Below are 27733 nucleotides of genomic sequence, written 5' to 3'. Positions count from 1 at the left end.
GTAATGTAAATTACTTAATATTATGCACATATACAGTAAGATTTGACAATTTGCTTAGTCCCAGATGAATCTGATCTTGTTAGAGAACAATAAACGCTGTCAGATGTAATCTCCAGAGCAGATAAGTTTTGACCCCCAAAACACTGAAGTCCATTTGAAAACTCATGTTAACTTCAGGATCGGTTGGCTCAGCTGCCTCACTCAGGTGACTAATGTGAAAGGTACAGTTTTGATATGGCACTACAGATTTTTTTTAAGGGCTGTCTTGGCAGGTAAGAGTGTTTTAAAAGCCCCTAAGTGATCCTGTTATCCTTTGTTTTTCAGAAACCAAGAAAACAATCAGTTATGTTGAGGGTGGCATACAGCAGATACCAAAAAAAAAGTGTTGATCAATTGCTGTTTGACAGACTTCTATCAAACTTCTTATCTGCCACTAGCACTCTAGGGCAGTAGGTAGGTTCATTTACTTGTCTTTATGAAGTGCACTGAAGTCCTTTTCTGGATACATATTACAGATTTCTTTTTCCCCCCCTTGTGTGATCGGCAGGAAATTGGCACTGTGTCTGGTGCTCGTGGTGTTTGCTGAACACAAAGATGAGGGCTCTAGAATTTGGGTATCACTGCAGTCTTACAGCAACAAGAATAGCTTTGTGTCAGCCTGATCCTGCGCCCTGCGCATGTGATGTATGTTCCCAATACGTGTGTTTCATGCTCAGCAGTAATTCTTTAGTTGTGGATGGTTGGGAGCTTTGCAGATGCCCAAGAGCTCAGATCTGCTAATGTTAACACATGCTTCCCCGCCCCCTTCCTTGCATAACTTGTGATCACAGAGCCATGAAAGTATGTGAGTCCCTCCCCCAGCACAGGCCAGTCCCACCCGGCATATGACCTGGGCTCCATGTCAGCCAGAGCAGGCAGCACCAACTTGCCAGAGCACTGCAAATAGCCAGATCAATGACTTTAATGAAAGAAAGTTTCCACAAGGCTCTTCCACCCGCTTCTGAAGTGGCCAAGGTCGGCATGGACAGCACCAGAGAGGAGGAGGCTCTAACGCAATCCATGACGAGGACTGGAGCAGTGGTGCCAAAGAAGCGTGCAGTGGGAAGGCTGATCATGCACAGCATGGCAATGTTCGGTCGGGAGTTCTGCTATGCTGTGGAGGCTGCCTTTGTCACACCGGTGCTGCTCAGTGTAGGGCTGCCCAAGAACCTCTACAGCCTGGTGTGGCTCATCAGCCCTGTCCTGGGCTTCGTGCTGCAGCCTGTGGTAGGTTCAGCCAGTGATCACTGCACCTGTAACTGGGGCAGGAGGCGACCTTACATTCTGAGTCTGGGCATCATAATGCTGTTAGGCATGACTTTGTACCTCAATGGGGACGTAATCATCTCAGGTGAGTAAGGGGCATATGCTGTCCTGAGAGACAAAATTCATCTTAGCTTTTTGAATCAAAGAAAAGATGGGTTCCCTTTTTTCTCTGCTAGAGTGGGCTCTTAAAATTGGATATCCTGTTACTCAGCTACATTGAGAAAGCTGGGTAACACATATGTTCAATCCTGCCACTGCACATTGTTCTCTAGTTAATGCATGCAATTACAGTATGTGTGTATTGGTGTCCTTGCCTGATCAGCTCACACAATTACAGCATTGCTTAGGCCCAGGGAAGTTTTCATGAACTAAAATCTAGCTTCTTAAGTTAAATGATCAATATTGATTGTGTAATGTAATACATATCTAAATTGAGTATCTGTTAATCCTTATGTTAGATGGATTAGCATTCAAAATACATATACTCAGTTATTACAGTGCTGGCTTAACTCAGGACTGTGCTATGCCCATGAATAATAGAAATGTGCAAGTCCTTGGAAATCGTGGTGCATTTGGAGTCTGCAGTCAAATAGGAACATCCCTGGATACTGTTACCTTTCTGCTTGAGATGTAGCTTCTCAAAGTCTTGATGTAAAGTTGTTGCTGTGATCATCATTTGACATAAGGGGAGAAGGTGTGGGTTTTTTATTAATTGATCTGTTTTATTTTTCTGGATATCACTGATGTTGAAGATACTTGCAGTCATTTGCCCAAGAAGAGATGTTACAGTCAACATTTGATTATCTAAAACAATGCAAGGGTGGGACAAATAGGGAGGGGGGGGAAAGAAGTACAACAAACCACATGTGTGTTAGACTTCCAGAACAGGCCATTAAAGTGCAAAGGAGTAGATAAAGGGTAGTGATGATCTTGATTGTGGAGCTTGGAATACCCTGAGCTTGCAGGCTCGAGGCAGTAAATCAATTTAGTTCAGTTTAGTGCTACACTGACTCAATGACCCTGCTTCTGTAATGTGATTCCAGTATGACTGTGCTGTCTCACATAATTTGAATATATGAGGAAAGATAAAACATGGGTTTGCAGAACATGGCACTGTTGCTGTCAGAATGAGGATGTTCTTGTTTTTGTAGCTTTCATCGCTGAGAGGGACAAGCAGCGGACATGGGCAATAGTCATTACCATGCTGGGAGTAGTGCTTTTTGATTTTGCAGCTGATTTTATTGATGGCCCCATCAAAGCATATTTATTTGATGTCTGCACTCATCAGGATAAAGAGAAGGGTCTGCATTACCACGCCCTCTTTACAGGTACTTGGATCCTTTCTTTTCCTCCCTACTTCTCAAAGGAGGGAAAGGTAATTGCATGGATTTTATCCTTACTGTGTTTCTAATCTTGAATGAACTGATCATCTGATCCAGCACTTTGGTCACGAGTCTTTTGTTGCTGGGGTTTCACTGCTCCAGCGAACAGCAACTTGTGATTGCTACTACAAGAATTCTGCTGCAGAACACTCCAGGCATAAACAATTAGAGCAACATAGCCACAATTTAAGTAATAACAATTAAAGTAAAGTACTGTTTATTTGGCTTGTTCTGATTTTTTTTTCCCCCAAGCTTTTGGAGAAGCAAAAATTAAGAGATGTAACATGTTTCATTTACTGTCATACTTACATGTGACATAGAGCAGGAGCTGCACAAATCAAAGTAGTTAATTTCCATTCCTTAGCAGTGTGTGCTGCCTTCCCATACAGAAGTAAGGTTTCTGTGTAAAGTTCACTTCCACAAAGTCGTGTGGAAAATAAATCCAAGTGGTTCATTGCAGACTCTTGCAAATGAAGACCTTCATATCCCTTTATATGTGTTTGAAATGTTGCTGAGTTACAGAAGGAAGACCTTCTGCGCTACCTGAGCCCTGTATTGGAAGAATATACGGGGAAGATACACAGGGCTGTGTACCTGTAATGTGAATCTGAAGGATCTTCCAGCTTTGATAGAATAGAATAGAATAGAATAGAATAGAATAGAATAGAATAGAACAGAATTAACCAGGTTAGAAGAGACTTTTGAGCTTCTTGAGTCCAACACATCATCCAATAGTCTTTAATCAGCTAAACCATGGAACCAAGCACCCCATCAAGTCTCTTCCTAAACTCCTCCAGCGATGGTGATTCCACTGCCTCCCTGGGCAGCCCATTCCAATCGCCAATCACTCTTTCTGTGAAGAACTTCTTCCTAACATCCAGCCTAAAACTCCCCTGGTGCAGCCTGAGACTGTGTCCTCTTGTTCTGGTGCTGGTTGCTTGGGAGAAGAGACCAACCCCCACCTGGCTACAACCTCCCTTCAGGTAGTTGTGGACAGCAATAAGGTCTCCCCTGAGCCTCCTCCTCTCCAGGCTTAGCAACCCCAGCTCCCTCAGCCTCTCCTCATAGGGCTGTGCTCCAAACCCCTCACCAGCTTTGTTGCCCTTCTCTGGACATGTACCAGCAACTCAACATCTTTCCTAGACTGAGGGGCCCAGAACTGGACACAGGACTCAAGGTATGGCCTAACCAGTGCTGAGTACAGGGGCTCAATGACTTCCCTGCTCCTGCTGGCCACACTATTCCTGATGCAGGCCAGGATGCCATTGGCCCTCTTGGACACCTGGGCACACTGCTGGCTCATGTTCAGCCTACTATCAACCAGTATCCCAGGTCCCTTTCTGCCTGGCTGCTCTCCAGCCACTCTGACCCCAGCGTGTAGCACTGCATGGGGTTGTTGTGGCCAATGTGTAGAAGCCGGCACTTAGATGTGTTCAATCTCATGCCCTTGGACTCTGCCCATCTGTCCAGCCTGTCAAGGTCCCTCTGCAGAGCCTCTCTTACCCTCTAACAGATCAGCACCTGCCCCCAGCTTGGTGTCATCTGCAAACTTACTAATGGTGGACTCAATATCCGCATCCAGATCATTGATAAAGATATTAGCACACTAGATGAGAAATCATGCAGTCTGTGTTGGTGCAGATTTTTGTCATGACTGAGCCATACCAATCACAGAAGGAGGTAGGTTCAGTGGCAGTTACTCTAGTCAAGGAGGGAGGTGTGTTAGCTATCAAAATATGCCACTTTGGGACATATGAGATAGCTGTGTGCAGGAACACAGATTATAATGGAACCTTACAGCTATGTAGGAATAAAATTAGTATTATCCATTTGAAACTGAAAGATAAAATTTCTAACAATCTCTTGTTTGGACAGGGAAGGGAGGGCTCTGTCTACATTCTTGCCTTCAGCAGAACTCTGGTTGCAAATTTTTTTTCAGATGATACCAAAAAAGGCTCAATTTCCAAACCTGCAGCTACAGATTTAGCTGACTGATTTGTGTAGTGAGCTCTAAAAAGGGGATTTGGGACAAATCACATCAAATATGTCTTCAATAGATTGCATTATTTGTTCCAGCACACTGCCCTCTGTAGCAAGATCATCTTAACCCTTCTTGATGGGTAATTACCTAGCTTGTTCTTGAAACCTCCCTTGACATGAGTTCTGCAGCTCTCCCAGGGCAATGTTCAGGATTTTACTGGCCTTGTTGTAGATGTTTTTTCCTGGTAATCTAATCTTAACATTGAGTCTTTACAATTAAGGTTTACTGTTTCTTCTTCTATCTCTATTAGACACACTGAACAATCTTCCCATTTCTTTTCTAGCTGCTGGTTTAAAAATTACTTTGTTTTTCCTATTTAGTTCTTTCATGCTGTACTGAATACCTCCAAGATTTTGTTCTTCAGTTTGTCCTCAGTTTGTTAAAGTTTGAACACTAAACTTGATAGCTTTGCAGTTAAAAAGCTTGTGGCCACTGAGACGAGTGGAAAGAGCAGCACACATTCAACACACAGCCCTCAGCCTGCATTCCAATATCATGATTGCTTCTTGTCAAAGCAGTATTCAAAGGTGACCTCAAATGTCAGACTTCCACCCTGTGCAAACATTTAGTGTATGTTTTCTTTAAAAAAGTTACTACACAGCTTGCTTGCTTTTCATGAGAACATGCAAGGATACAGTCCCTTCTAAAACAGATTTAAATGTGTTTTGTAGGTGAAGCAAACGTAGGATGTGTTACCTCTGTCAATTTTTGTTGGACAAAATGGTTCTACTATATATTTTCTTCATATCTCTTAAGCAGAATAGTAGAAAAATACTTTCAGCTCCTCCAGATGCTTCCAAGCTGCCTAACGATGTGCACCAATGACAAAAATAAGAATTGGACCTAATGCTGGTTTTAGTAACTTCCAAGACACAAGTTAGCACTCTCATTTTTTATTCTAATTTCCCTGAGAAAGTCAGTGAGCAGAATTGCACATTTGTATTTGATCCTTTTTGTTTTTTCATTTTTGAGTGGTGAGGCACTTGTGTTTTGATAAGTACAAAAGGATGCTTCTAGTTTTATTTCCTTTAAAAAAAGATGCACATGAGGGCAGTGTTTCTAGATTCAGCTATTTAAAAAAACATTTTACAAAGTCTGGGCTATAGGTAGTTTCAATATAATTTTAAAAGTGAGGTTTAAAAATTCCTGTAAATTTAAGTGGAATTTTATTTTGTATTATTCATTGTTGCAAGTAAGGCTTCAAAGAGGCAAGAAAAGAGATTGAAGGCCCCATGTTGCTATACGTTCAGGCATTTTTGGAGACTGTCTGCCAGAGCTGATGAGATTTTTCCAAGAGATGTTTTGGTAACTGCTCATGTATGTGGTTAGCTCAGTATTCCTGTTTCATGTGATTAATATTTGAAGACTGTTTATTTCTAGTCATTTCTAGAGGATTGCATGTTGAGGCTAGTGTGTATTGTCTATTTTATCAATGCCAGTAGAACCTTTCTCTTTCTTTTTTTTTTTCTTTTCTTTTCTTTTCTTTTTTTCCTTTTTCCCCACCCCTGTAGGTTTGGGAGGAGCCCTGGGTTACCTGACAGGTGCTATGGATTGGGGTCAAACTGTACTAGTATATTCCTTGGCATCGGAATTCCAGGTGATTTTCTTCTTCGCAGCCTTGGTTTTCCTAATCTGCCTTACTGTGCATCTGTACAGTATACCTGAAGTCCCACTAAGATATGAAAATGAGGAGACAAAGTTCTTGTTGGAAGTGTCTGAATCCTATAAATATAGCTCCATAGAGGAAGAGATCAAGAATGGTTACTTAAAATCAACATGTACTGAAACAAAGGCTGCAGCTAAACCAGGGAAATGCACCATTACATCACGCACAGAGGTAAGTTTTGTAAGCCATATGTTTGCATCCTTGGAGACAGTTTTATTAGTTAATGATAACCATTTGAAGTGGACCCCTTTCACATACGGATACAGGGACAGGAGAAAGGCTGCTTTCTTTTCTCTTTTTTTGTTTACTAAGTATTTCCAGCAAGAGAGATGAGAGGCTAGTTCAGGTGCTTTCAACAGTTGGCAGGGATGAGAGAGAATCAGGTTCAGATGTCTGCTGTGTCAGTCTCTTGATGTCCTCTTTGTGAATGTTGTGGTGAGGGTCTACTTTGTGCATTAGTCCTGACAGAATTGACATCAAATTGCAGATGAGGACTATGAATCATTAATATTTGATATAAATCTGTAACTCTCACTGAAGTCCACACATTTTCACATAGTACATAGGAAGTGTTGTTTCCTTGACTAACAAATATTTGCATTTGCTGCTGCTCAGCATTTCATTGAGGGTTTATTTACAGTACTGATGTGCTTAAATCACAACTTCTATAGCAAGCTTCGGTACCTTTAAAGTGATTGTAGCTGTGTCTTTGGCAGAACTTTTAGATGGGAGAGAACAGTGAGTACTTTCAGATTGTCACTGTTACTTTGTGTGGTGGGTTGAAAATTCCCCCTAACATAAAATTTCCAGGCTAGCTCAGTTGGAAGCAGATGAAGCTGTATTTATGAGCAAAACTACAATAGAAAATGAAATGCAATGAATATGTACACAACATACAATATTTACAGGTACTTACAATTTATAAACAGTACAGGAACCCCCCCTAGACAAACCAGGGGGACTACTAACGGCTTCCCACTCCCTGTTCCCTTCGCCCTACCCCTCTGTACACCAGGGACAAGAGAAAGAGTAGAGAGTTTTTTTTAGTACTTAGCCACAACACAGTCAAGGTCAGCAAAACCCAGCAGAAGCACAAGTTAGAATCTTCCGGAGTGTGGAAGCTAAAAAGAAAGTTTACCAAAGTAATACTTATGATAGATATCTGTCCAATGGGATTGTTTAGAACTTATCATTGTTTTCCTTTCTACATCTAATGGTGATTTGTTCACATTCTACTACTTTCTGTTCAAGATCTGTGGAAAATCTTCAAGGCACAGCCTGAAACTACCACATTTTGTTTCTGTTGTATTGTATGAGGGAGTGCTTCAATCTAAGGCAACTCAAAGCTGAATCTACCAGAAAAATATCTAGAGAGCAAATTTCTGGAAAAATCTTGGGAACAGATGAAAATTTTTACTGTTTTGTTAATTGCCTTTAGTGGTAGGAGTCTTTGCTGGTAAGCAAAGGCTAGTTAGTATTTATGTTTGGCTCCTAGTATAGCAGTAAGTGCTGGGCCAGATGTTGTTTTAATTACTCTTCTGATCTGTTGGTGTTACGTATATTTATCTCTGATACAGGCTTTGATAAACCAGACGAAAAATACTGAGAATGTTCTGATGTTTGTAATTTGGAAACCTAAACTCATGTTTAAGCTACAGATAAAAAGGATTTATTATTTTTTTACTCTTTATCATTTGTATTATGACAACACTTAGTATTACAAATCTGGAGAGAGATGTTAGTGTGCTAGATAAAACACAAAGATAGAATGAAAGGTGAGCACTGTCTGGTGAGACCGCCAGACAGAGAGAGGGGCAGACAGCAAGGCAACACTCCATTGGGAGAATTTGACTGGCACAACAGAATGTTGTCCCTATTTCCTTGTTGCCCCTTGGCACCACTTCTGTGCATCTTTTAAGCACCTCCAGGGATGGGGGGATTCAACCATCTCCCTGGGGAGCCTATTCCAGTATTTGAAACCCCCTCAGCCTCCTGTTTTCCAGACTAAACAACCCCAGTTCCCTCAACAGCTCTTCATAAGACCATTCTTCATCCCCCTCACTACCCTTTTTGCCTCTCTCTGGACCTGCTTGCTTGACTTCAATGTCCTTCTTGTAGTGAGGGGTTTATAACTGAACACAGTACTCAAGGTGTAGCCTCACCAGTGCTGAGTACAGGAGGACAGTCATTTCCCTGGTCCTGCTTGTCATACTGTTCCTGACACAATCCATGATGCTACCTTTAGCACACCATTGGTGGCTTATATACAGATGACTGTTGGTCAACACATCTTGGTCTTTCTCTGGTGGACAGCTTTCTAGCCACTCAGCCCCAAGTCTGTAGCATTGCATGGTGTTGTTGTGACCCAAGTGGAGGACCCAAGACTTGGTCTTGTTGAGCCTCATACAGTTGGCTTTGGCCCATCAATCCACCCTGTCCAGGTCCCTCTGTAGAGCCTTTAAGCAGATCCATACTCCCTCCCAACTTAGTGTCATCTGCAAACTTAGTGTGCATTTAAATCCCTCATACAGATCATTGATAAAGATATTAAAGAGAACCTGCCCCACTACTGAGCCCTGGGGATCACCACTTGTGACTAGCCACCAACTGAATTTCACTCCATTAAGTCTTTGAGTCTGGCTATTCAGACAGTTCTTAACCGAGTGAAGCATCCACCCATCCAAGACAGTTTCTCCAGGAGGATGCTGTGGGAGATTGTGTCAAAAGCTTTACTAAAATCCAGGTAAACATTGACAGCCTTTCCCTCATCCACTAAGTTGGTCACCTTCTGGTAGAAGGATCAGAGGATGTTAGGGGTTGGAAGGGACCTCCAGAGATCATCGAGTCCAACCCCACTGCCAGAGCAGGACCATAGAAACTAGTGCAGGTCGCACAGGAATCATCCAGATGGGTCTTGAAAGTCTCCATAGAAGGAGACTCCATAACCTCAGTGGGGAGCCTGTTCCAGTGTTCTGTGACTCTCACAGTGAAGAAGTTCCTCCTCATGTTGAGGTGGAACTTCCTGTGCTGTAGTTTATATCTGTTGCCCCTTGTCCTGTCACAGGGTGCAATGTAGAAAAGCCTGTCCCCTCCCTCTTGACACCCAGCCCTCAGATATTTATAAATGTTTATTAAATTACCTCTCAGTCTTCTCTTCTCTAGACTAAAAAGCCCCAGGTCTCTCAGCCTCTCCTCAAAGGGCACATGCTCCACTCCCTCAATCATCCTGGTAGCCCTCAATTGGACTCTCTCGAGTAGATCCCTATCCCTCTTGAACTGAGAAGCCCAAAACTGGGTGCAATATTCCAGATGAGGTCTCACCAAGGCAGAGTAGAGGGGGAGGAGAACCTCCCTTGCTCTGCTGGACACACTCCTCTTAATGCACCCCAGAGATCAGGTCCATCAAGCAGGACCTGCCGTTCATGAACCCATGCTGACTGGGCCTGATCACATGCTGCATAACAGCGCTCAAGATGATCTCCTCCTTGACTTTCCCTGGCACCAAGGTCAGACTGACAGGTCTACACTTCCCCATGTTCTCCTTCAGGTCTTTGTAGAAGGGGATCACATTTGCCAATTTCTGGTCAACTGGGACCTCCCCAGTTGGGAGGACTGCTGATAAATGATGGGAAGTGGCTTGGTGAACATGTCCACTAGTCCTCTTAGTACTCTTAGGTGTATGCCATCTGGCCTCAGGCATTTGTATATGTCTAAGTGGAGCAGCAGATTGCAAAGCATCTCCTTTTGGATTACAGGGCTTTCATTCATCTCCCCAGCCCTATCTTCTAGCTCTGCCATCCACTATGCCTTCCCCTCTGTATTTTGTGTTGGACAGCCTGTCAGAGGCTCACAGTGCTTTATCTGTCTCATGTTTCTTTGAAGTGCCTGGGCATGTATGAATTCTAGACATTCCCTGACGTAATGGCACTTGTTTACTGAATTCATTCATTACTGTAATTGCTGTCTTGAGGAAATGTTTTTCTGTATCTCCTTTTTTTTTTCCTCCTGCAGGCATCACAGCCCTGTATCTTTGAAATTAAGGGCTATGCTCTTAAATTCTGACAGCTACCCTGGTTATTAATGATATTTGATCGGTTACAGTATGAATAGAATTCCACAGTTATTAATATTTTGTTCTTTAGTGCGTTGCCAGGTTATTCAGGACCTACAGCCATAAAATCAAAGTCATAATGATTCCTCTGTATCCTTATGAATCATTTTAGTCCTTGCGTCATAGTGACTTTATAGACAAAATTATTTGGTATTGTGAGCTTTTGAAGGGTAAGGAACTTGAAAGGAGCCAAACTTCAGCACATCCTTCAAATTAGGACAGGGTCTGAGTGTTGGTGCGTGTTGAATGTGTGCATTAAACATTTCAGTTTCTGTTTCCAGTCTCTAAAATACCTGACTAGTAAAAGCAAGCATTTCTGTCTAGCTGTCAAATCGTTGTTGGTGATTACAACAGTGTCCATTGTAGTGCCTTAACCTTACGTTAAAACTTAGATTGGAAAAGCTGTTTGAAAGAACTGTGTGGAAGGGATGAACAAATTAAAGAAGCCAAGTCAAACAACAGTAAATGTTCTAGAAAAGACATTAATGAGACAATATGGAAATTTTTTGTTGTTGTTTGCTTTTTATAACTGTAGAAGAATAGAAAGCTCACCTTGTTTAAAAGAGACAGTTATGCCAAGAGATATTCTAAGGGATTAAAAACTTCCCACTACAGCAAAGTGTTTTCCAGTGTGATACATGATGTGTATTCATAGAGTAACTGATAGTATAACCTAGTTCAAAGGAAAGCAGAATTGTGAAAAGTAAGTAAAGCATTGAAGGAAGTAAAAAATGTCATTATCTTAGAGCAAACTGAAGACAAAATTCAGCTTACCAATAATTAACACTGACTTTTACAGTTCTTCTACATCGTGCCTGTTCAGCTTCCCTTGCCGTCTCTCTCAATACTGTTGCCTTCAAACATCGCTAGAGAAAACTGGAAGTATTTTGTCAGGCACAGATGAAATACTTCCATTTTATTAAAAAAAAAAATAAAAAGTCAAATAACCACAGGAGGAACTTCAAAGCAGTAAGAGTTGTGGTTTTCAAATGCCTGACACCAATAACAGCTACAGCACTGAAAAAAAAAGTCAAGTGATACAAGTGATCTGATGAATGTGACTGTAAAAGAAATTGAGCGTTTGGGGGCAGAAGGCTTGACAAGGAAGAGAGAGGTAAGGTGGAGCATTGCAGGTAGTGAGAAAATCTGCTTTTCCACACCAGAGATCTGCTTTTCTACATCAGAGATGTAGAAGATATTCTGATTTTAGCCACAGGATGAGGTATTCAGGTGCTGCAGGTCACATTCTCTGGGTGCTAGGATTCTAAGTGGTGCTGCATCTCCTGTGATGTATCACATTCTTCCCTGGTTTCATGGAGGACACTGCATAGTGGAAGAAGAGGTCAAGTTTTCTAGGGAATTTTGCACTTAAGGGAATGAGAGTGAGGTCTCAGAAGTGCCATATTCCACAAGTGATACATTTTAATTCTCAGGAAGTGTAGATTTTTTTTTATTATTTTTTTTTTAAGCTCCACTGAGTTCTCTTTGGCAGAAAATTTTCACTTGGTTTTACTAGTAAATAACAATCCTACTTACAATTCTACTTATTATAGCAGCAAGAAATGTTGCATCCTTGCTGATCTACCCCAGCTCTCCCAGGGTCTCTGTGAACCTTTCAGCTGACTATTAGGGAATGGCTCTGCAAATGAAGTATATAATGAGGAACATTCAGTACCCAAGCAAGCCCTTCTAGCAAAAACAAATGTAAAACTTAGGAACTTTAGCAGTTGAAGGATGCTAAGGCCTTCTTAATTTGCTGTCAGCTATTTTATTAGCCTTCAGGGGCAATAACAGAGTGTTGTTAAATACTTGCTTTTAGGATCAAAGGCGGGTGACCCTTAAATCACTCTTGAAGACGCTTTTAAGCATGCCATCTCACTACCGCTACCTGTGTGTGAGTCACCTCTTTGGATGGATGGCTTTCCTGGCCAACATGCTCTTCTTCACAGATTTCATGGGGCAGGTAAATGCATAAAATTCTCTTGCTTCATCTTCCTCCACCAGGAAGAAATGAGACAGTAAAGAAATTAATGTGTGAAAGTGGTGGCAGAGACAGCTGCATTTGGATGGCTGAACAAAAGTTTTGCAAAACAGCTAATTGATCTCAGGCCCTCATTCTGAGCCAGGGTCTGCTGGATTTTAGGGGGGAACCTTTAGTATTTTTAAGACTGTTTCTATTTAACGGTTTCACATGTGGCTGTCTGATCTGTTTCAAACACATTGGTTCTGATCTGTTTCAAACACACTGGTTCTCTGCTTTGACTTTGGAGCTGCTCGGATGATGTTGCTTGGACACAGCTGGCTTTTATCTTGGTGTATGGGCACTGTTGGCTTTAAACTGTTCACCTGCACTGCAGTCTACCTGTTCTCAGGCACTGCAGTTTTTTGCACACAGCGAGTTACTTGGTAGCTCAAGGCTCTTGTCTCTTCAAATTTGGCTGTCCATACCATATCCCTTTAAACCTGTCCCTGGGTCTCTGTTGCTATCAGTTCTTCACTTCATGGTACACAGTGCCACATTTTTCCACCCCATTCTGAGGTAGTAAGACTGTAAGTCCCTGTTAGTGGTTCTTGCCTATACAATCCTGTCTGTCTCCTTTATTCCAGGGTACAAATATTCTCCTGGCATAAATCCTCTCCTTGCCACTTCATTTTTTTCCCCCTGTGATTTCCATCCAGCTTTCCCATTTCCTTGCTTTTTCCCCCCCTGTTTTTTCTGTAGGTGAGATTAAGTGCTTTTTTCCCCCCCCCGAAGTGTATATGAACAACTAAAGGAAAAACTTTTGCCTGCCTAGATAAGGAACTAAATAAGACAGTTATTGGGTGGAAAAATTAGTTTGGAAAAATAAGGCAGTTACTGGGTGGAAAAATAATTGTTGATAAATTAGGGAAAGAAAGGCTAAGGCAAGAAGGCAGAAGTGGAGAGAGAATAGTGGGAAATGAGATACCCAAAAGAAAAAGAGCAAACGAGTCAGTGCAGAGTCGACAATACAGGAAAAGGCAGTGGGTATTAAGTGAGGAGGAACCTGGGATGTGAGAATCTGGGAGAACAGACTGAAACCTGGAGAACTGTGAAGGGATGGTTAGGGCTCCACTGAATATATTTCTTAGGTGCTAATTATCTCCTCTGCCAGAGATGAGGCCCTGTGTTGGGTACCTTGTTCCCATAAGAAGGAGGTATTATAAATGTGCAGTCCATCCTTGCCTTCTCTGATCTTTGTGGTCTCTTTCAGGTTGTGTACAAGGGTAGTCCTTATGCGCCCCATAACTCCACACTTTACCTTACCTACAAAACAGGAGTAGAGATGGGATGCTGGGGTCTGTGCATCAATGCAATTTCTTCATCAGTTTATTCATGTAAGTACCCAGGAATGTACTCCAACAATGTCTTTTGAAACTGTGTTTAAACTGTTTGCTATTTGATGATGTTTTAAAAAATAAAGTGACTCTGAATTAAAGGAGAAGGGTTTTCCATATGAACACTTTAAAGAAATGTTACATTCTCAACATTGTTAGAAACTCAAGAATAGATCCTGATTGCATCTTGAGGGGTCACCTTAAGAATAAGGAGTAGTTCTGCTTGTGGACTGACCCTGAGCACTGAAAACCATCCTGAAGTTAAATGCTAGATTCAAATGGCTGTCACGGACACCATTCTGCTATACTTTTCACCTAGCAGTACTGCAGCTGCCTTTCTCCATTTGCATTCCTCATAAAACAACTCTTTCACAGTGCAATAGAAGTTCCTGCCAGAAGCATGCATTTTGCTCTCCAAAATTGTGTATAAATATACTAGCACAGTTTCCTAGATAGATTTCACCATAGGTCTTACCAGGCATTAAATAAAATTACTTGTGGTCTGAAAACTCAAATGAGTAGCATTTTGGGAGCTGAACTAAGCATCTAATAGAGGCTTGAGGGAAATCTTTGCCCCTTTGGAGCTTAACTGCAGGCATCTCAGTAGTGCCTATCTCAGCTCAGACAGAGGCTGATGCCAAATACTCGTATTATAATCAAACAGTGGAAACCTCTGAAGTTGTCAATGAGGGCATTTCTTCCACAGTGGTTGTTAACTACTTCTTCTCTGGAGATGGCTGTGCCAGAGTAAGAGAGAGCAAGTCCAGAGAAGGGCCACAAGGATGATCAGAGGGCTGGAGCACCTCTCCTATGAGGACAGACTGAAGGAGCTGGGGCTGTTCAGTCTGGAGAAGAGAAGGCTCCAAGGTGACCTAATTGTGGCCTTCCAGTATCTGAAGGGGGCCTACAAGAAGGCTGGGGAGGGACTTCTCAGGATCTCAGGTAGTGATAGGACTAGGGGGAATGGAATGAAGCTGGAGGTGGGGAGATTCAGGCTGGTGGTGAGGAGGAAGTTCTTCACCATGAGAGTGGTGAAGCCCTGGAATGGGTTGTCCAGGGAGGTGGTTGGGGCACCGTCCCTGGAGGTGTTTAAGCCCAGGCTGGATGAGGCTCTGGCCAGCCTGATCTAGTGTGGGGTGTCCCTGCCCATGGCAGGGAGGTTGGAACTGGATGATCCTTGTGGTCCCTTCCAACCCTGACTGATACTATGATACTAAGTATACTTTGGCAAGTTTATACCTGCAATAATTTGAGGCAACTTGCAAAATCAGTGAGATAATCTCTTTCATTGTATTTTATAAAATATAACCCCTTAAAGGAACTCCCAGACTAAATGTAGCCTGGTTTGCTTTAGTTTTATCAACATTTTCACTTTATTCTCACAGACATACAGAAAATCCTTCTGCCATACATAGGATTAAAGGGACTTTATTTCATTGGATACCTACTTTTTGGATTGGGTACTGGATTAATTGGCTTGTTTCCCAATGTCTATTCCACTCTGGCTCTGTGCTCCCTCTTTGGCGTCATGTCCAGCACACTGTACACAGTGCCATTCCACCTCATTGCAGAGTATCACAGGGAAGAAGAGGTGAGTTCAGTGTCTAGGGAAGGGTAAGTTTATGTCTGTCTGCATCTGTGTAGTTTGTTTTGGGAGAAAACTGAAGAAAAATGGTGAGCAGCTTTAAACTTTTCTTTCAAACTGTGATGACACATGTTAAGAATGGAAAGCTTTTGAAAGAGTTAAGCTCCCAGCACTGTACTTGTCAAACCATCCTGCAGGGAAACAAATAGTGGTGAGTATCCCCTGCCTGGTTTTGAGGGTTGGGCTCTTCTCCCAGGCAACTTGTGACAAGAAGAGAGGGCATGGCCTGAAGCTGCACCAGGGGAGGTTTGTGGTGGAGCACTTCCTCATGGAAAGGGTAATTAGACACTGGAATGGACTGCCGAGGGAGGTGGTGGAGTTAGTGTCCCTGTAGGTGTTTAAGGAAAGATTGGATGTGGTACTTATTGACATAGTCTAGTCAATGTGGTGGTGTTAGGTCCTAGTCTGGACTTGATGATCTCAAAGGTCTATTCCAGCCTTAATAATTCTGTGATTCTGTCATTATTTTTCATCACCAACCAAAGCCAAGCACAGTGCATGTCAGGAAGCAGGCAGATAACAGGGCTTCTCTTGTGCTGCCTTCTGGCACAACCTTCCTTATATTCCTTCCTTACAGCTGCATTAGCGGAGGACTTAACTTCTGAATTCCTTAGGTTAATAACCACACTGTAAAAGGCTGGCAGATTTTTTGGCTAACTACAGGGTGTTAACTACTGAAGATTTGAAACTCAAGTACAAACAGTTTTATATAGTTCAGTATTAAATAATATGCCGTGTTCTTATGTCTCTTAATGTCTGGTTGTTTTTTTGGTCCTCCACCACATGAAATCATGTTTCCAAGGAAAATACAGAAAAGCTTTCATTCCATGTATCATATTACAGGACACAGCAGGAGCTTCATGTCTTGTAAAGTGTTGAGCTCTTTAATGGAAAAGTCGTCTCAAGTCTCTTAAGTTAGTGGGGGAGATGGAAACAAGAAAGGGTACGGAGAATTGGGAGGACTTAGGAAAAGTTCCCATTATATCTGGAAACATTTGAAGAAATTAATGAAGACAATATCAAACTGTTTGGAAAATAAATAAATAAAAAAAAAAACTCACAAAAGTATCAGTGAGATCAGTGCAAAGCTAGACTGAGAACGTGCCCTACTTTTCTGTATAACTTCTAAGCATCACCATCTGTTGAATCCCAGGAGAAAGTCTCAATGTGCTTACATATTTTATAGACCTGATTCCTGATTTTCCCATTCACAGAAGCACAGAATCTTATAATTGTTTCAATGGGCAAAGGCCTGTAAGATCATTGAGTCCAACCTAGCAACACCATGACCATGTTCCAAAATGCCATGTCTACATATTTTTGGATCACCTCCAGGGATAGTGACTCCACCATCAAACCATTCCAATTCCTGACCACTCTTTCAGTAAATGAATTTTCCTAATACCTAATTTGAAACTCCCCTTGTGCAACTTGAGGCCACTTGTCCTATAACTTGAAATGAGGGAGAAGGGACCAGCACCCACCTCCCTGCTACCTCCTTCCAGGTAATTGCAGAGTAATAAGGTCTCCCCTTAGACTCCTTTTCTCCGGACTTGATAATTCCAGATGCCTCAGCACTCCTCATCAGACTTGTTCTCCAGGCCTTTCCCTGGCTTCATTGCCTTTCTCTAGACATGCTCAGTAGCCTATGCAAGAGGAACAAGAAACATGTAAACTGTCACATAATTTCCAAATAATACAGAAAAATTCTTGCCTGAATGGAGTCACAAAACAGCTGGAATGAGAACAAACATCCAGAGATCATGTTGTCCAAGCCTACTACTCAAGCAGGACCACCTGGAGTGGTTTGCCCAGTTATGTCCAATCAGATTTGCATATGTCTGAGGATGGAGGCTCGATCGCTGTTACAGAGACTGGAGTTAAATCCAGTTGGTGGCTTGTCACAAGTTCTGTACAGGGTTCAGTACAGGGACCTGTTGTCTTTACTATCTTCAACAATGATCTGGGATCAAGGATACTCAGTAAGTTTCGAGATGACACCAAGTTGAGTAGGAGTGTTGATCTGCTTGAAGATAGGGAGGCTTTACAGAGGGATCTGGACAGGCTGGATTGATGGGCCGAGGTCAGTTGTATGAGGTTCCACAAGGCCCAGTGCTGGATTCTGCACTTTGGTCACAACAATCCTTGCAGCAGTACAGGTGTGGGGAAGCTGCCTGGTGAAACTGAACCTGAGGGTATTGGTTGACAGCTGTCTGAGTATGACCCAGCAGTGTGCTCAGATGACCAAGAAGGCTAACAGCACTCTGGTCTGTATCAGAAATAGTGTGGCCAGGACAGCTAAAGAAGAGATATTCTACCCTCCACCCCCCATCCCCATATGCAGCACTGGTGAGGCTGTGCCTCAAATACTGTGTTCAGGTTTTCGCCCCTCACTACAAGAAGGACATTTTGTTGCTGGACCATGTCCAGAAAAGAGCAACAAAGCTGGAAGAGGGTTTGGAGAAGAGGTGTTCTGAGACGCAGCTGAGAGAACTGGGATTGCTTTGTCTGGAGGAGTCTGAAATGAGGCTGTAGTATGGTGGGTGTTGGTCTGTTCTCCCAACTAACAAGTGATAGGACAAAGGGAAAGGTCCTCAGGTTGTACCAGGCAAGTTGTAGGTTGGACATTAGGAAAGTTTTTTTGCCTAAAAGGTTGTCAAGTACTGAAACAGGATTTCCAGGGAAATGGTAGCGTCACCATCCCTGGAGGTATTTGAAAGATGTGTAGATGTGGTGCACAGGGACATGATTTAGTGGTGACCTAGCAGTGTTAACAGTTGATCAGTTTAAACATCTATTCCAACCAAAACAATCCTATTGCTTCCACAACCCCTCTGTTTAGCCTGTGCAACCACTTTCATGGGGTGCTCATGTACAAGATGCTTGTCTATAATGAATGAAACCTTTTAGTCTGATATAGAATAGAATAGAATAACAGAATAACAGAATAACAGAATAAACCAGGTTGGAAGAGACCTTCAAGATCATCGTGTCCAACCCATCAACCAATCCAACACCACCCAAACAACTAACCCACAGCACCAAGCACCCCATCAAGTCTTCTCCTGAAAACCTCCAGTGATGGCGACTCCACCACCTCCCCAGGCAGCCCATTCCAATGTGCAATCACTCTCTCTGTATAGAACTTCTTCCTAACATCCAACCTAAACCTCCCCTGGTACAGCCTGAGACTGTGTCCTCTTGTTCTGGTGCTGGCTGCCTGGAAGAGACCAACATCCGTCTGTCTACAACCTCCCTTCAGGTAGTTGTAGAGAGCAATAAGGTCACCCCTGAGTCTCCTCCAGGCTAAGCAACCCCAGCTCCCTCAGCCTCTCCTCATAGGGCTTGTGTTGCAAACCCCTCACCAACTTTGTTGCTCTTCTCTGGACTCGTTCCAGCAAGTCAACATCCTTCCTAAACTGAGGGGCCCAGAACTGGACACAGTACTCGAGGTGCGGCCTAACCAGTGCAGTGTACAGGGGCAGAATGACCTCCCTGCTCCTGCTGGCCACACTGTTCCTGATGCAGGCCAGGATGCCACTGGCCCTCTTAGCTGCCTGGGCACACTGCAGGCTCATGTTCAGTCTACCATCAACCAGCACCCCCAGGTCCCTCTCAGCCTGACTGCTCTCCAGCCACTCTGACCCCAGCCTGTAGCTCGGCATGGGGTTGCTGTGGCCAATGTGCAGAACCCGGCACTTGGATGTGTTAAATCTCATGCCGTTGGACTCTGCCCATCTGCCCAGCCTGTCGAGGTCCCTCTGCAGAGCCTCTCTACACTCCAGCAGATCAACTCCTGCCCCCAGCTTGGTGTCATCAGCAAATTTACTGATGATGGACTCAATGTCCTCGTCCAGATCATCCATAAAGATGTTAAAGAGCATGGGGCCCAGCACTGATCCCTGGGGCACACCTCTAGCGACTGGCTGCCAGCTGGATGTGGCACCATTCACCACCACTCTCTGGGCTTGGCCCTCCAGCCAGTTCCTGACCCATCGCAGTGTGCTCCCATCCAAGCCATGGGCTGACAGTTTGGCCAGGAGTTTGCTGTGGGGGACCTTGCTGAGGTCCAGGTAGACCACATCCACAGGCCTCCCACATCCATCAGGCAGGTCACCTGATCATAGAAGGAGATCAGGTTGGAGAGGCAGGACCTGCCCTTCCTAAATCCATGCTGGCTGGGCCTGATCCCTTGGCCATCCTCTAAGTGCTGTGTGATTGCCCTCAGGATGACCTGTTCCATAATCTTGCCTGGCACTGAGGTCAGGCTGACAGGTCTATAATTCCCTGGCTCATCCAACCGGCCCTTCTTGTGGATGGGCACCACGTTGGCCAGCTTCCAGTCTTCTGGGACCTCTCCAGTGAGCCAGGACTGCTGGAAAATGATGGATAGTGGCTTGGCCAGCTCATCTGCCAGCTCTCTCAGCACCCTAGGATGGACCCCTTCTGGTCCCACGGACTTGTGGGGATCCAAGCTGCTGAGGAGGGTCCCAATAACCTGCTCATGGAATACAGGGAAACTGTGCAGCTCCCTGGCTCCTTCTGCCAGCTCTGCAGGCCAGCTGTCTGGAAGACGTTCTGTCCTGCTAGTAAAAATTGAGGCAAAGAAGGTGCTAAGTAACTCTGCCTTTAACTCATCTTTTGATACAACATTTCCCTCCATGTCAACCAAGGAGTGGAGGTTGTCCTCGCCCTTTCTCTTGCTATTAATGTATTTATAGAAGGACTTTTTGTTGTCCTTCACAGCAGAAGCCAGTTTAAGCTCCAAATGTGCTTTTGCCTCCCTAATTTTCTTCCTGCATGATTTGGCAACATCCTTAAACATTCCATGGGTTGCCTCACCTTTCTTCCAAAGATGATACACCCTCTTTTTTTCCCTTAGTTCTATTAGAAGTTCATTAACCATATATATATATATCTCATATATAACATATATATATCATAGCAGATTCAGAGCTGATCAGTAATATGATGTAATTGTCTGTAGAGGAATCCTCATCTGGATGTTCTTTCTCAGATTTTTTCCCCCAGCAATGAAAGCATTACATTTAGATTTTAGTACTGAACTCCTTCATGTGCTTTGAGCCTGAACTTCAGAGCACAGTGCTCCTTTATAACAAATATGCCATGTATGTGTGTGTGTGTGAGACTTAATATGTCTCATCTTCACATCTCTTTGAGGTTCCCCTTCAGCCATGAGGGCTGGAGTTAAATTATCTGTGACAGTCTTGTACTGTGAGATGTCTATTTGCCAGAGCTCAAATAGGCTTGGAACTTGAAGAAAATGGCTAATTTTTTGATCAAGATTCATTATGGCCTTGAGGGAAGGGATTGAGGGAAAAATTGCAGATGGGAGAGATGGGACAGTCTAGGGGGGGGTTGGAAATCTCAGTTTCACATGTGAAATCTGTTTGAATTCTGTAACCTCTTTTTTGGTTGTTTCCCTGCTTCTGGTAGAAGCAGGGAAAAAAACAACAACAACAACAAAACAAAAGTAAAAACAACAACAACCAAAAAAACCCCCCACCAACTGAAAAAATCCCACCCACAGAAGGGAAGCAGAGAGAGCTATTGGTCCATCTTACTGCAGCTGGGGATCATGACGGTGCCATGGCTAAGAGCTACAAGGTGGTCTCATTTCACTGGGTTTTGGTTTGTGCTTTTTTGCAGAGCCTGAAGCTGGAGGATGGAGAACAAGCCGGAGAACACAGGCGAGGGAAGGGCATTGACTGTGCTGCTCTCACCTGCATGGTCCAGCTGGCCCAGATCATACTTGGTGTGGGCCTGGGTCTCTTGGTTAGTGTTGCCGGCAGCGCAGTCACAGTGATTTCTGCATCTACGGTTGCACTGATCGGCTGCTGCTTCGTTGCTTTTTGTGTTCGATATGTGGAGTAGGACTGTGTGAAGATATTGGAAGAAGTCTCCCCACAGGAATTTTTTCTTTCTGAGTCAGTAGCACTGGTGCTGTTGCCATGCTGATACTGCTGGCACGTCCTTCCCTCTTACCTCCTCGGAGTGGTTGCAATTCCAGAGCTTCACAAAATGGAGACTTGATGAAACTGCCTAATGACTTGGATTGAAAGCTTCTATCCATTATGCATGACAATGTGCATGCCCATGGGATCCAAATGTCATACATGAGGAGTCATTATGAAACTGCTCATTACCAATTTGTGGAAGTTAATAGATGGACTGTATTAAATTGAAGAAGTAATGAAAACAGACACTTAGGAAGAATGCTTTTATCTTGTTTTCTAGTATCTTAAGTTTGGGGATATTCCATCTGCTAGCCAAAAGCTGCAGGAGGAGCAAACAGGTGTCAGAGGTCATGCAGGGTGTAATTGTGTTATGCTTATTAATACCGTTGTAGGGGATCAATTGATACCCAGCTACTGGCAAAAGCAGTGTGAAAGATGAGTGGAATATAAAAAATATTGGGGCCTATTATTCAAAAGAATAATCATAATTATTTCATACCAGATCTTGCTGCTTCTCCAGGAATGAAATTACAGCATAGACTGAGACTGTCATGGAAGTCTGCTTAAGGATGCCTTCAAATCCATCAGTAGGCACCTAGGCAATCAAACTATGGGAAACAGCTGCCCTTTCTTCCATCTTAAAATCATGGCCTCTTGACTTTGGTACTGTAACTTAAAAAGTAAACTTGTCCAAAATAAGAATTCTGTGAATGTTTGTAAGTCACATAAATCTTGACACTGGATATGACAATATTTACCTTAAAGTAGCATCCCTGTTTTCTCGGTTTTCCTTCTTGTGTCTAGCTTTGAGTGAAATGGTGTTTGTCCTTTACAGAATATTGTAAATAAATCTAGTTCTGCAAAGCATGATGAGGAATTACTGTACACTAAATACTGAAGTCCAGTTATTTCTATTTAATTGCATATGAAGCTTCATTCTTATTTGTATAATATTTCCAGAGTTTTGAAAGCCCTGTGTTTGTGAGAATGCTGTATTTGTGCTGTGCTTCCTCTATGCTGGAAAATGTCATATCTATCTACTGAGTTAACATGCTAAGCCACATGAAGCCATCTGCTAATGCAATGTTGTTAATGAAGAGCGATGCAGAGAGAGACTGTTGCCAGGTGTGGTGGGTTTTATTCTTGATTTGGGGTTTTCATTTTGTTTGGTTTGGGATTTTGGGGTTTTGCTTGCTTGTTTTTGTTTTGGTTTGGAGTTTTGGGGGTTGCTTGTGTTGTTTTGTTTTGGTGTTTGCTTTTTTGTTGTTTTGTTTTGTTTTGGTTGGTTGGTTTGGTTCTTAATGTTGCACATGTATAATTAACACTGTTCAGTCAAATGCACTGCTGAGCTGATCAGCTCTTAGGTCCTCCAGGAGCCAAGGTTGTAACGCTCTGGTTCAAGTGTGAGGCTGGGAAAGGAATTTTGTAATGTTTACCTATGTCTTTGTCAATATTTTCTTTGAGATATAACGCCATCAGAACATTAAAATTTGAATGGTCAGTGCTATCTCTGCTCTGTTAGACAGGGAGAAAGATGGCATTGATTCAGGCCTACAGAGTGACTATAGGTCTGTAACAACATAGCAAGAATTGTGAACCTGCAGAGAGAGTGATTGCCCATTGGAATGGGCTGCCTGGGGAGGTGGTGGAGTCACCATCATTGGAGGTTTTCAGGAGGAGACTTGATGGGGTGCTTGGTGCCGTGGGTTAGTTGTTTGGGTGGTGTTGGATTGGTTGATGGGTTGGATGCGATGATCTTGAAGGTCTCTTCCAACCTGGTTTATTCTATGTATTCTATGTATTCTAAGAAGAGAGATATGACCATCACCTATATCATTGCTTTTATTTACAGACTTAGTCAAAGAAAACTGCTCCAGGAACTCACATTATGATCTTTCTTATGATCTTTCCTTTCCAGATTCTCTGCATAATGCAGAATACATTTTTTTTTCCCTTTGGAAATCTTTCCATAAAAATACCCTACACTTGCTTCTAAGACTTCAACATAATATTTTTCCTAATGAGTCTTTATCAAAAATATCACGCAGACAAAAAAATAAATGTACCATTTGAAAAACAATGTTTAAATCAGAAAAATTATAATGGCACTCCTTCTGAAGTCAAAAATATATTTCAGGTATTACTGAAAACTATCATATAAAACATTACTAATTCATGAGAAGGACTAAAACAATTTCTTTTGGCAATAGAAATGCTAAAATATTTAAGACATTAAAAGCACTGAAGAACTGTGAAGAAGTTCCACATTTTCTGCCCCTTTGCATTAATTCAGGATTTGAGTTATCAATGCAATCAGTTATTGGGCTTAATAACAGCTTGTATTACACTGATAGGAGTTTCAAAGTTAGGGTTACCCTGGGTCTGAGCTTTCTCATCGGACTTTATTTCCATATACATAAATAAATAAAGATCTTTATATCATGTTTTTGCAGATTGTATGTCTAGATGAAGACAGATGTCTTGAGATAATCCTTTCCTCCCTTATATAAACCTTTCCTCCCTTGCTCATTGACAAAACTAGGCATGGACAAATCAAACAAGGCAGGAAATGAGCCTGCCATCTTATTTCATGAGACTTTTCTTTTTCTTTCTCTTTCTCTTGCCTGCTGTTTATTTCCACTTAATAAGCAGGCATGTCATGCAAGCAAACCATTCAAGGTAGCTTTGTCTCTCTTGTTTAGAGGACTTACAGTATTTAGCCTGGAGAAGAGAAGGCTCAGGGGTTTAGCCTGGAGAAGAGAAGGCTCAGGGGTGACCTCATTGCTCTCTACAACTACCTGAAAGGTGGTTGTAGCCAGGAGGGGGTTGGTCTCCTCTCCCAGGCAACCAGCACCAGAACAAGGGGACACAGTCTCAAGCTGCGCCAGGGGAGGTTTAGACTCAAGGTGAGGAGAAAGTTCTTCACTGAGCGAGTCATTCGTCATTGGAATGGGCTGCCCAGGGAGGTGGTGGAGTCACCGTCCCTGGAGGTGTTCAAGAGGGGATTAGACATGGCACTTGGTGCCATGGTCTAGTCATGTGGTCTGTGGAGACAGGTTGGACTCGATGATCCTTGGGGTCTCTTCCAACCTTAGTTATACTGTGATACTGTGATTGGTAGGGTCACAACTGTTTTTTGTTTGTTTCCAATGTTCATTCTGTCCTTCAGTGTTCTCATTCAGTTTCTTTCAATTCCTTGAAAAACAAGCTCAAGTGGCTTGTGGGAGGCACTCTTTTGTCAGACAAGCCGGGATGAATCATAAATGTTTTTGCCTTGGCAGAACTCACAGCTTTAGCATTGGTGCCCATGAATCAGTATCAGTCCCTGCAGCATGTCAAAAGATAATGAGAATGGTGTCATCAGGAGATGTGGCAATGATGACTTACATTTGATATTTCTGAACCACAGAGGGAAAAGGTGGAGTTATCTGCTGTAAAATGTCTTCAAATTATTTTTGCCATGATAAAGCTATTAAACAAACAAACAAACAAAAAACCTGTAAACCAAAACTTTCCCCTCTAAGCTTCCAGCATTCATTTCTTATTCACCAGCTGCTGCTACTTTGTTTATTTTAGCAGCAAACTGTCCAAGTGATTTGTAAATTCTATTGTATTCTATGGTGTATTCATTATTTTACATTGCTTCTTTTACCTGCTATAGCAGTTGTGTTAATCAGCTGTAGTTCATAAAGTTTCTTCTTGGAAATGAACTTTTTACCTCCCCATGCATTAATATGTTACCTGTGTATTAAAGATAATGGCTTCACATCATGCGGACATATCAAATCAGGGTATTGCCTTGTGTTGCTCCGGGTAAGTACTTCCAATAGTGGGAAAACAAAATTCAGTGCTTTCCATTCTGAACTGCACAGCAAACTGAGATAAGCAAGTTCTGTGTGTTATTACCAGAGAGGGATCTCTGACCTTTTATGAAGTACGGACTGCTTTTTGAAAGGATAATTGACAGAGGCTATGTCTGCTCCAAGGAGGGGGAATGGGACTGCTGTTCTAATGCTTTTCTCCTCGGAGGCTGGGTGCTTGGTTGCCCCCCAGTGTTCAATGTCATTGTAGCACTTCCAGAGCACAGAAGCTGCCTTACCTTGCCTCAGCTTCTAACACTGGTCCTATCCCCCTCTCTTTCATCTTATTCTGAAGTTCTCATGCAGTACACACATTGATTTAGCCTCTTGCAAACGTTTAAGCAGAGCAGCAAAGAAGCTCTTCTGGCCACTCTGAAGGACCCTGTGTTAGCAAAGGGAGCTGGATCCTGACACTAGAATAGAATAGAATAGAATAGAATTAACCAGGTTGGAAGAGACCTTCGAGATCATCATGTCCAACCTATCATCCAACACTACCCAATCAACTAAACCATACAACCAAGCATCCTGTCAAGCCTTGCCCTGAACACCCCCAGCGACAGCGACCCCACCACCTCCTCAGGCAGCCCATTCCAGTGGGCAATCACTCTCTCTGTGTAAAACTTCCTCCTAACCTCCAGCCTAAACCTCCCCTGAAGCAGCCTGAGACTGTGTCCTCTTGTTCTGGTGCTGGTTGCCTGGGAGAAGAGACCAACCTCCACCTCACTACAACCCCCCTTCAGGTAGTTGTAGAGAGCAATAAGGTCACCCCTGAGTCTCCTCTTCTCCAGACTAAGCAACCCCAGATCCCTCAATCTCTCCTCATAGGGCTTGTGCTCCAAGCCCCTCACCAACCTTGTTGCCCTTTTCTGGACACGCTCCAGCAAGTCAACATCCTTCCTAAACTGAGGGGCCCAGAACTGGACACAGTACTCAAGGTGCGGCCTAACCAGTGCAGTGATACACTGCTGCAGTTCATTTCTCTTTGTTGCCTGCCTAGACAACAAAGGAAATTTTCTTGTTACTAGCTGTAAAGTGACTGCATAATGCCAGTGAAGGCACTGCCATATGGACATGTGGTGGTAGGGGCTCACCAAGGACATGCTTAGTATCAAACTCATGATAAAATCTGTCCTTCAGAATCTTCAGTGCTAATGCCAAGAGTCAATTCTCTAGTGCAGCCATCCCCTCATTTGTTTGACAAATCAATTTTTATTGTGTCGTTTTCTAACAGGTGAGGTGCATCAGGAGGCAGAGACAGTGGTTGCAGCAGATAGAGTACACGATAGGCAGCATCAGGGTCTTTGGCACCTCTGTCTTAAGGACCCTTCTGCTGATCAGGTGCTGAAGAAGAGAAGAAAAAATAGAGGAACTGTCAGGTCTGAGGAGTGACACTAGGAGTGATAGAGGTTGTGTCAGATATGCCTTTTGTTAAGGATGAATAGTAGCCTGGAGTTGCATGGCTGACAGGTCGCTGTGTAAGTGCAAATGTATCTCAAATTATCTGTTTTTCTTTTCAGTGTTCAGATCTCACTTGCAATACAATTTGCAAGTTGTCAGATTCCAGGGACTTGGAGGCTGAAGTTCTTGTTTCCTTAGTTGCTGTAATTCCAGCATTACACCCAACCCCAATACTTTTAAGAAATATATCCCCAACATTTTTTGACTGCCATAACATGATAAAACAACTTGAAACTATGGTTATCTCTGAGAAAGAAATGTCACCTTATCAAAGGGTTTTATTCTTTTCTGAACAGGAATTTTGGGGTTTGTAGTATTTTACTTGGATTGACTTTATATAAAATGTGCTCAAAGTTCAAGATTTCTTTCTATGTCTTTGGGATTAATCCCAGATCTGAATTCAAATCAGACAGTCCTGTTCGATATTTCTGATCAGCTGTACAGGCTAAGCAGTTCTTTAATACAGTGCTGCAGGATGCCTGCTACTTTCAGCTCAAGATCTTGTGGGTAGGTATCATGGGTTAAGCTGAATATTTGCTGCTGTTATTCAAAACCATCCTGCCTCATACCAGCTTCAAAGTGAAAGTGCTGGCTGGAGCAAAATATTATGAGGCTTAAAGTTCAGATTGTAACATGGGAGGTTTCCTGTTCTGATTGTTGCTTTTGGGTTCTGGGGGTTTGGGTTTTGTCTCTTTTCTGCTGAGATGGCAGGGGGACAGGGAGGCGTGGGGAAGTAGCTCCCTGGCTTGGGTTTTTAGCTGGCTTGCTTCTACTTGCTGCTGCTTTCTGCTGTGCTTTTTTAGCAAACAGGCTAAGGAAATTGTGCATTGTATTATTACTATCTCATTCATTCAGTAAACTCTTATCTCCGTCTCAACACGGAGGATTTTGTGTGTGTGTGTGTTACTTTTCTCTCCCTTTCATGTT

At 42.9% G+C, this 27733-nt stretch overlaps 1 protein-coding gene across 1 annotated transcript; it reads left to right on the top strand.

The window, feature by feature from the left end:
• Positions 1 to 438: 438 nt before the first annotated feature.
• Positions 439 to 21565, top strand: SLC45A2 (solute carrier family 45 member 2). Its single transcript, XM_009904087.2, has 7 exons — positions 439 to 1390; positions 2457 to 2633; positions 6240 to 6565; positions 12325 to 12468; positions 13739 to 13862; positions 15248 to 15453; positions 21178 to 21565. Exons 1-7 carry the CDS (start codon positions 955 to 957, stop codon positions 21400 to 21402), a joined length of 1638 nt encoding a protein of 545 aa, XP_009902389.1. The 5' UTR covers positions 439 to 954; the 3' UTR covers positions 21403 to 21565.
• Positions 21566 to 27733: the final 6168 nt, after the last annotated feature.

This window comes from Dryobates pubescens, chromosome Z, assembly GCF_014839835.1.
Source record: "Dryobates pubescens isolate bDryPub1 chromosome Z, bDryPub1.pri, whole genome shotgun sequence".
In the NCBI taxonomy this organism is placed as follows: domain Eukaryota; kingdom Metazoa; phylum Chordata; class Aves; order Piciformes; family Picidae; genus Dryobates; species Dryobates pubescens.
This window is presented reverse-complemented; position numbering and strand designations above follow the sequence as displayed.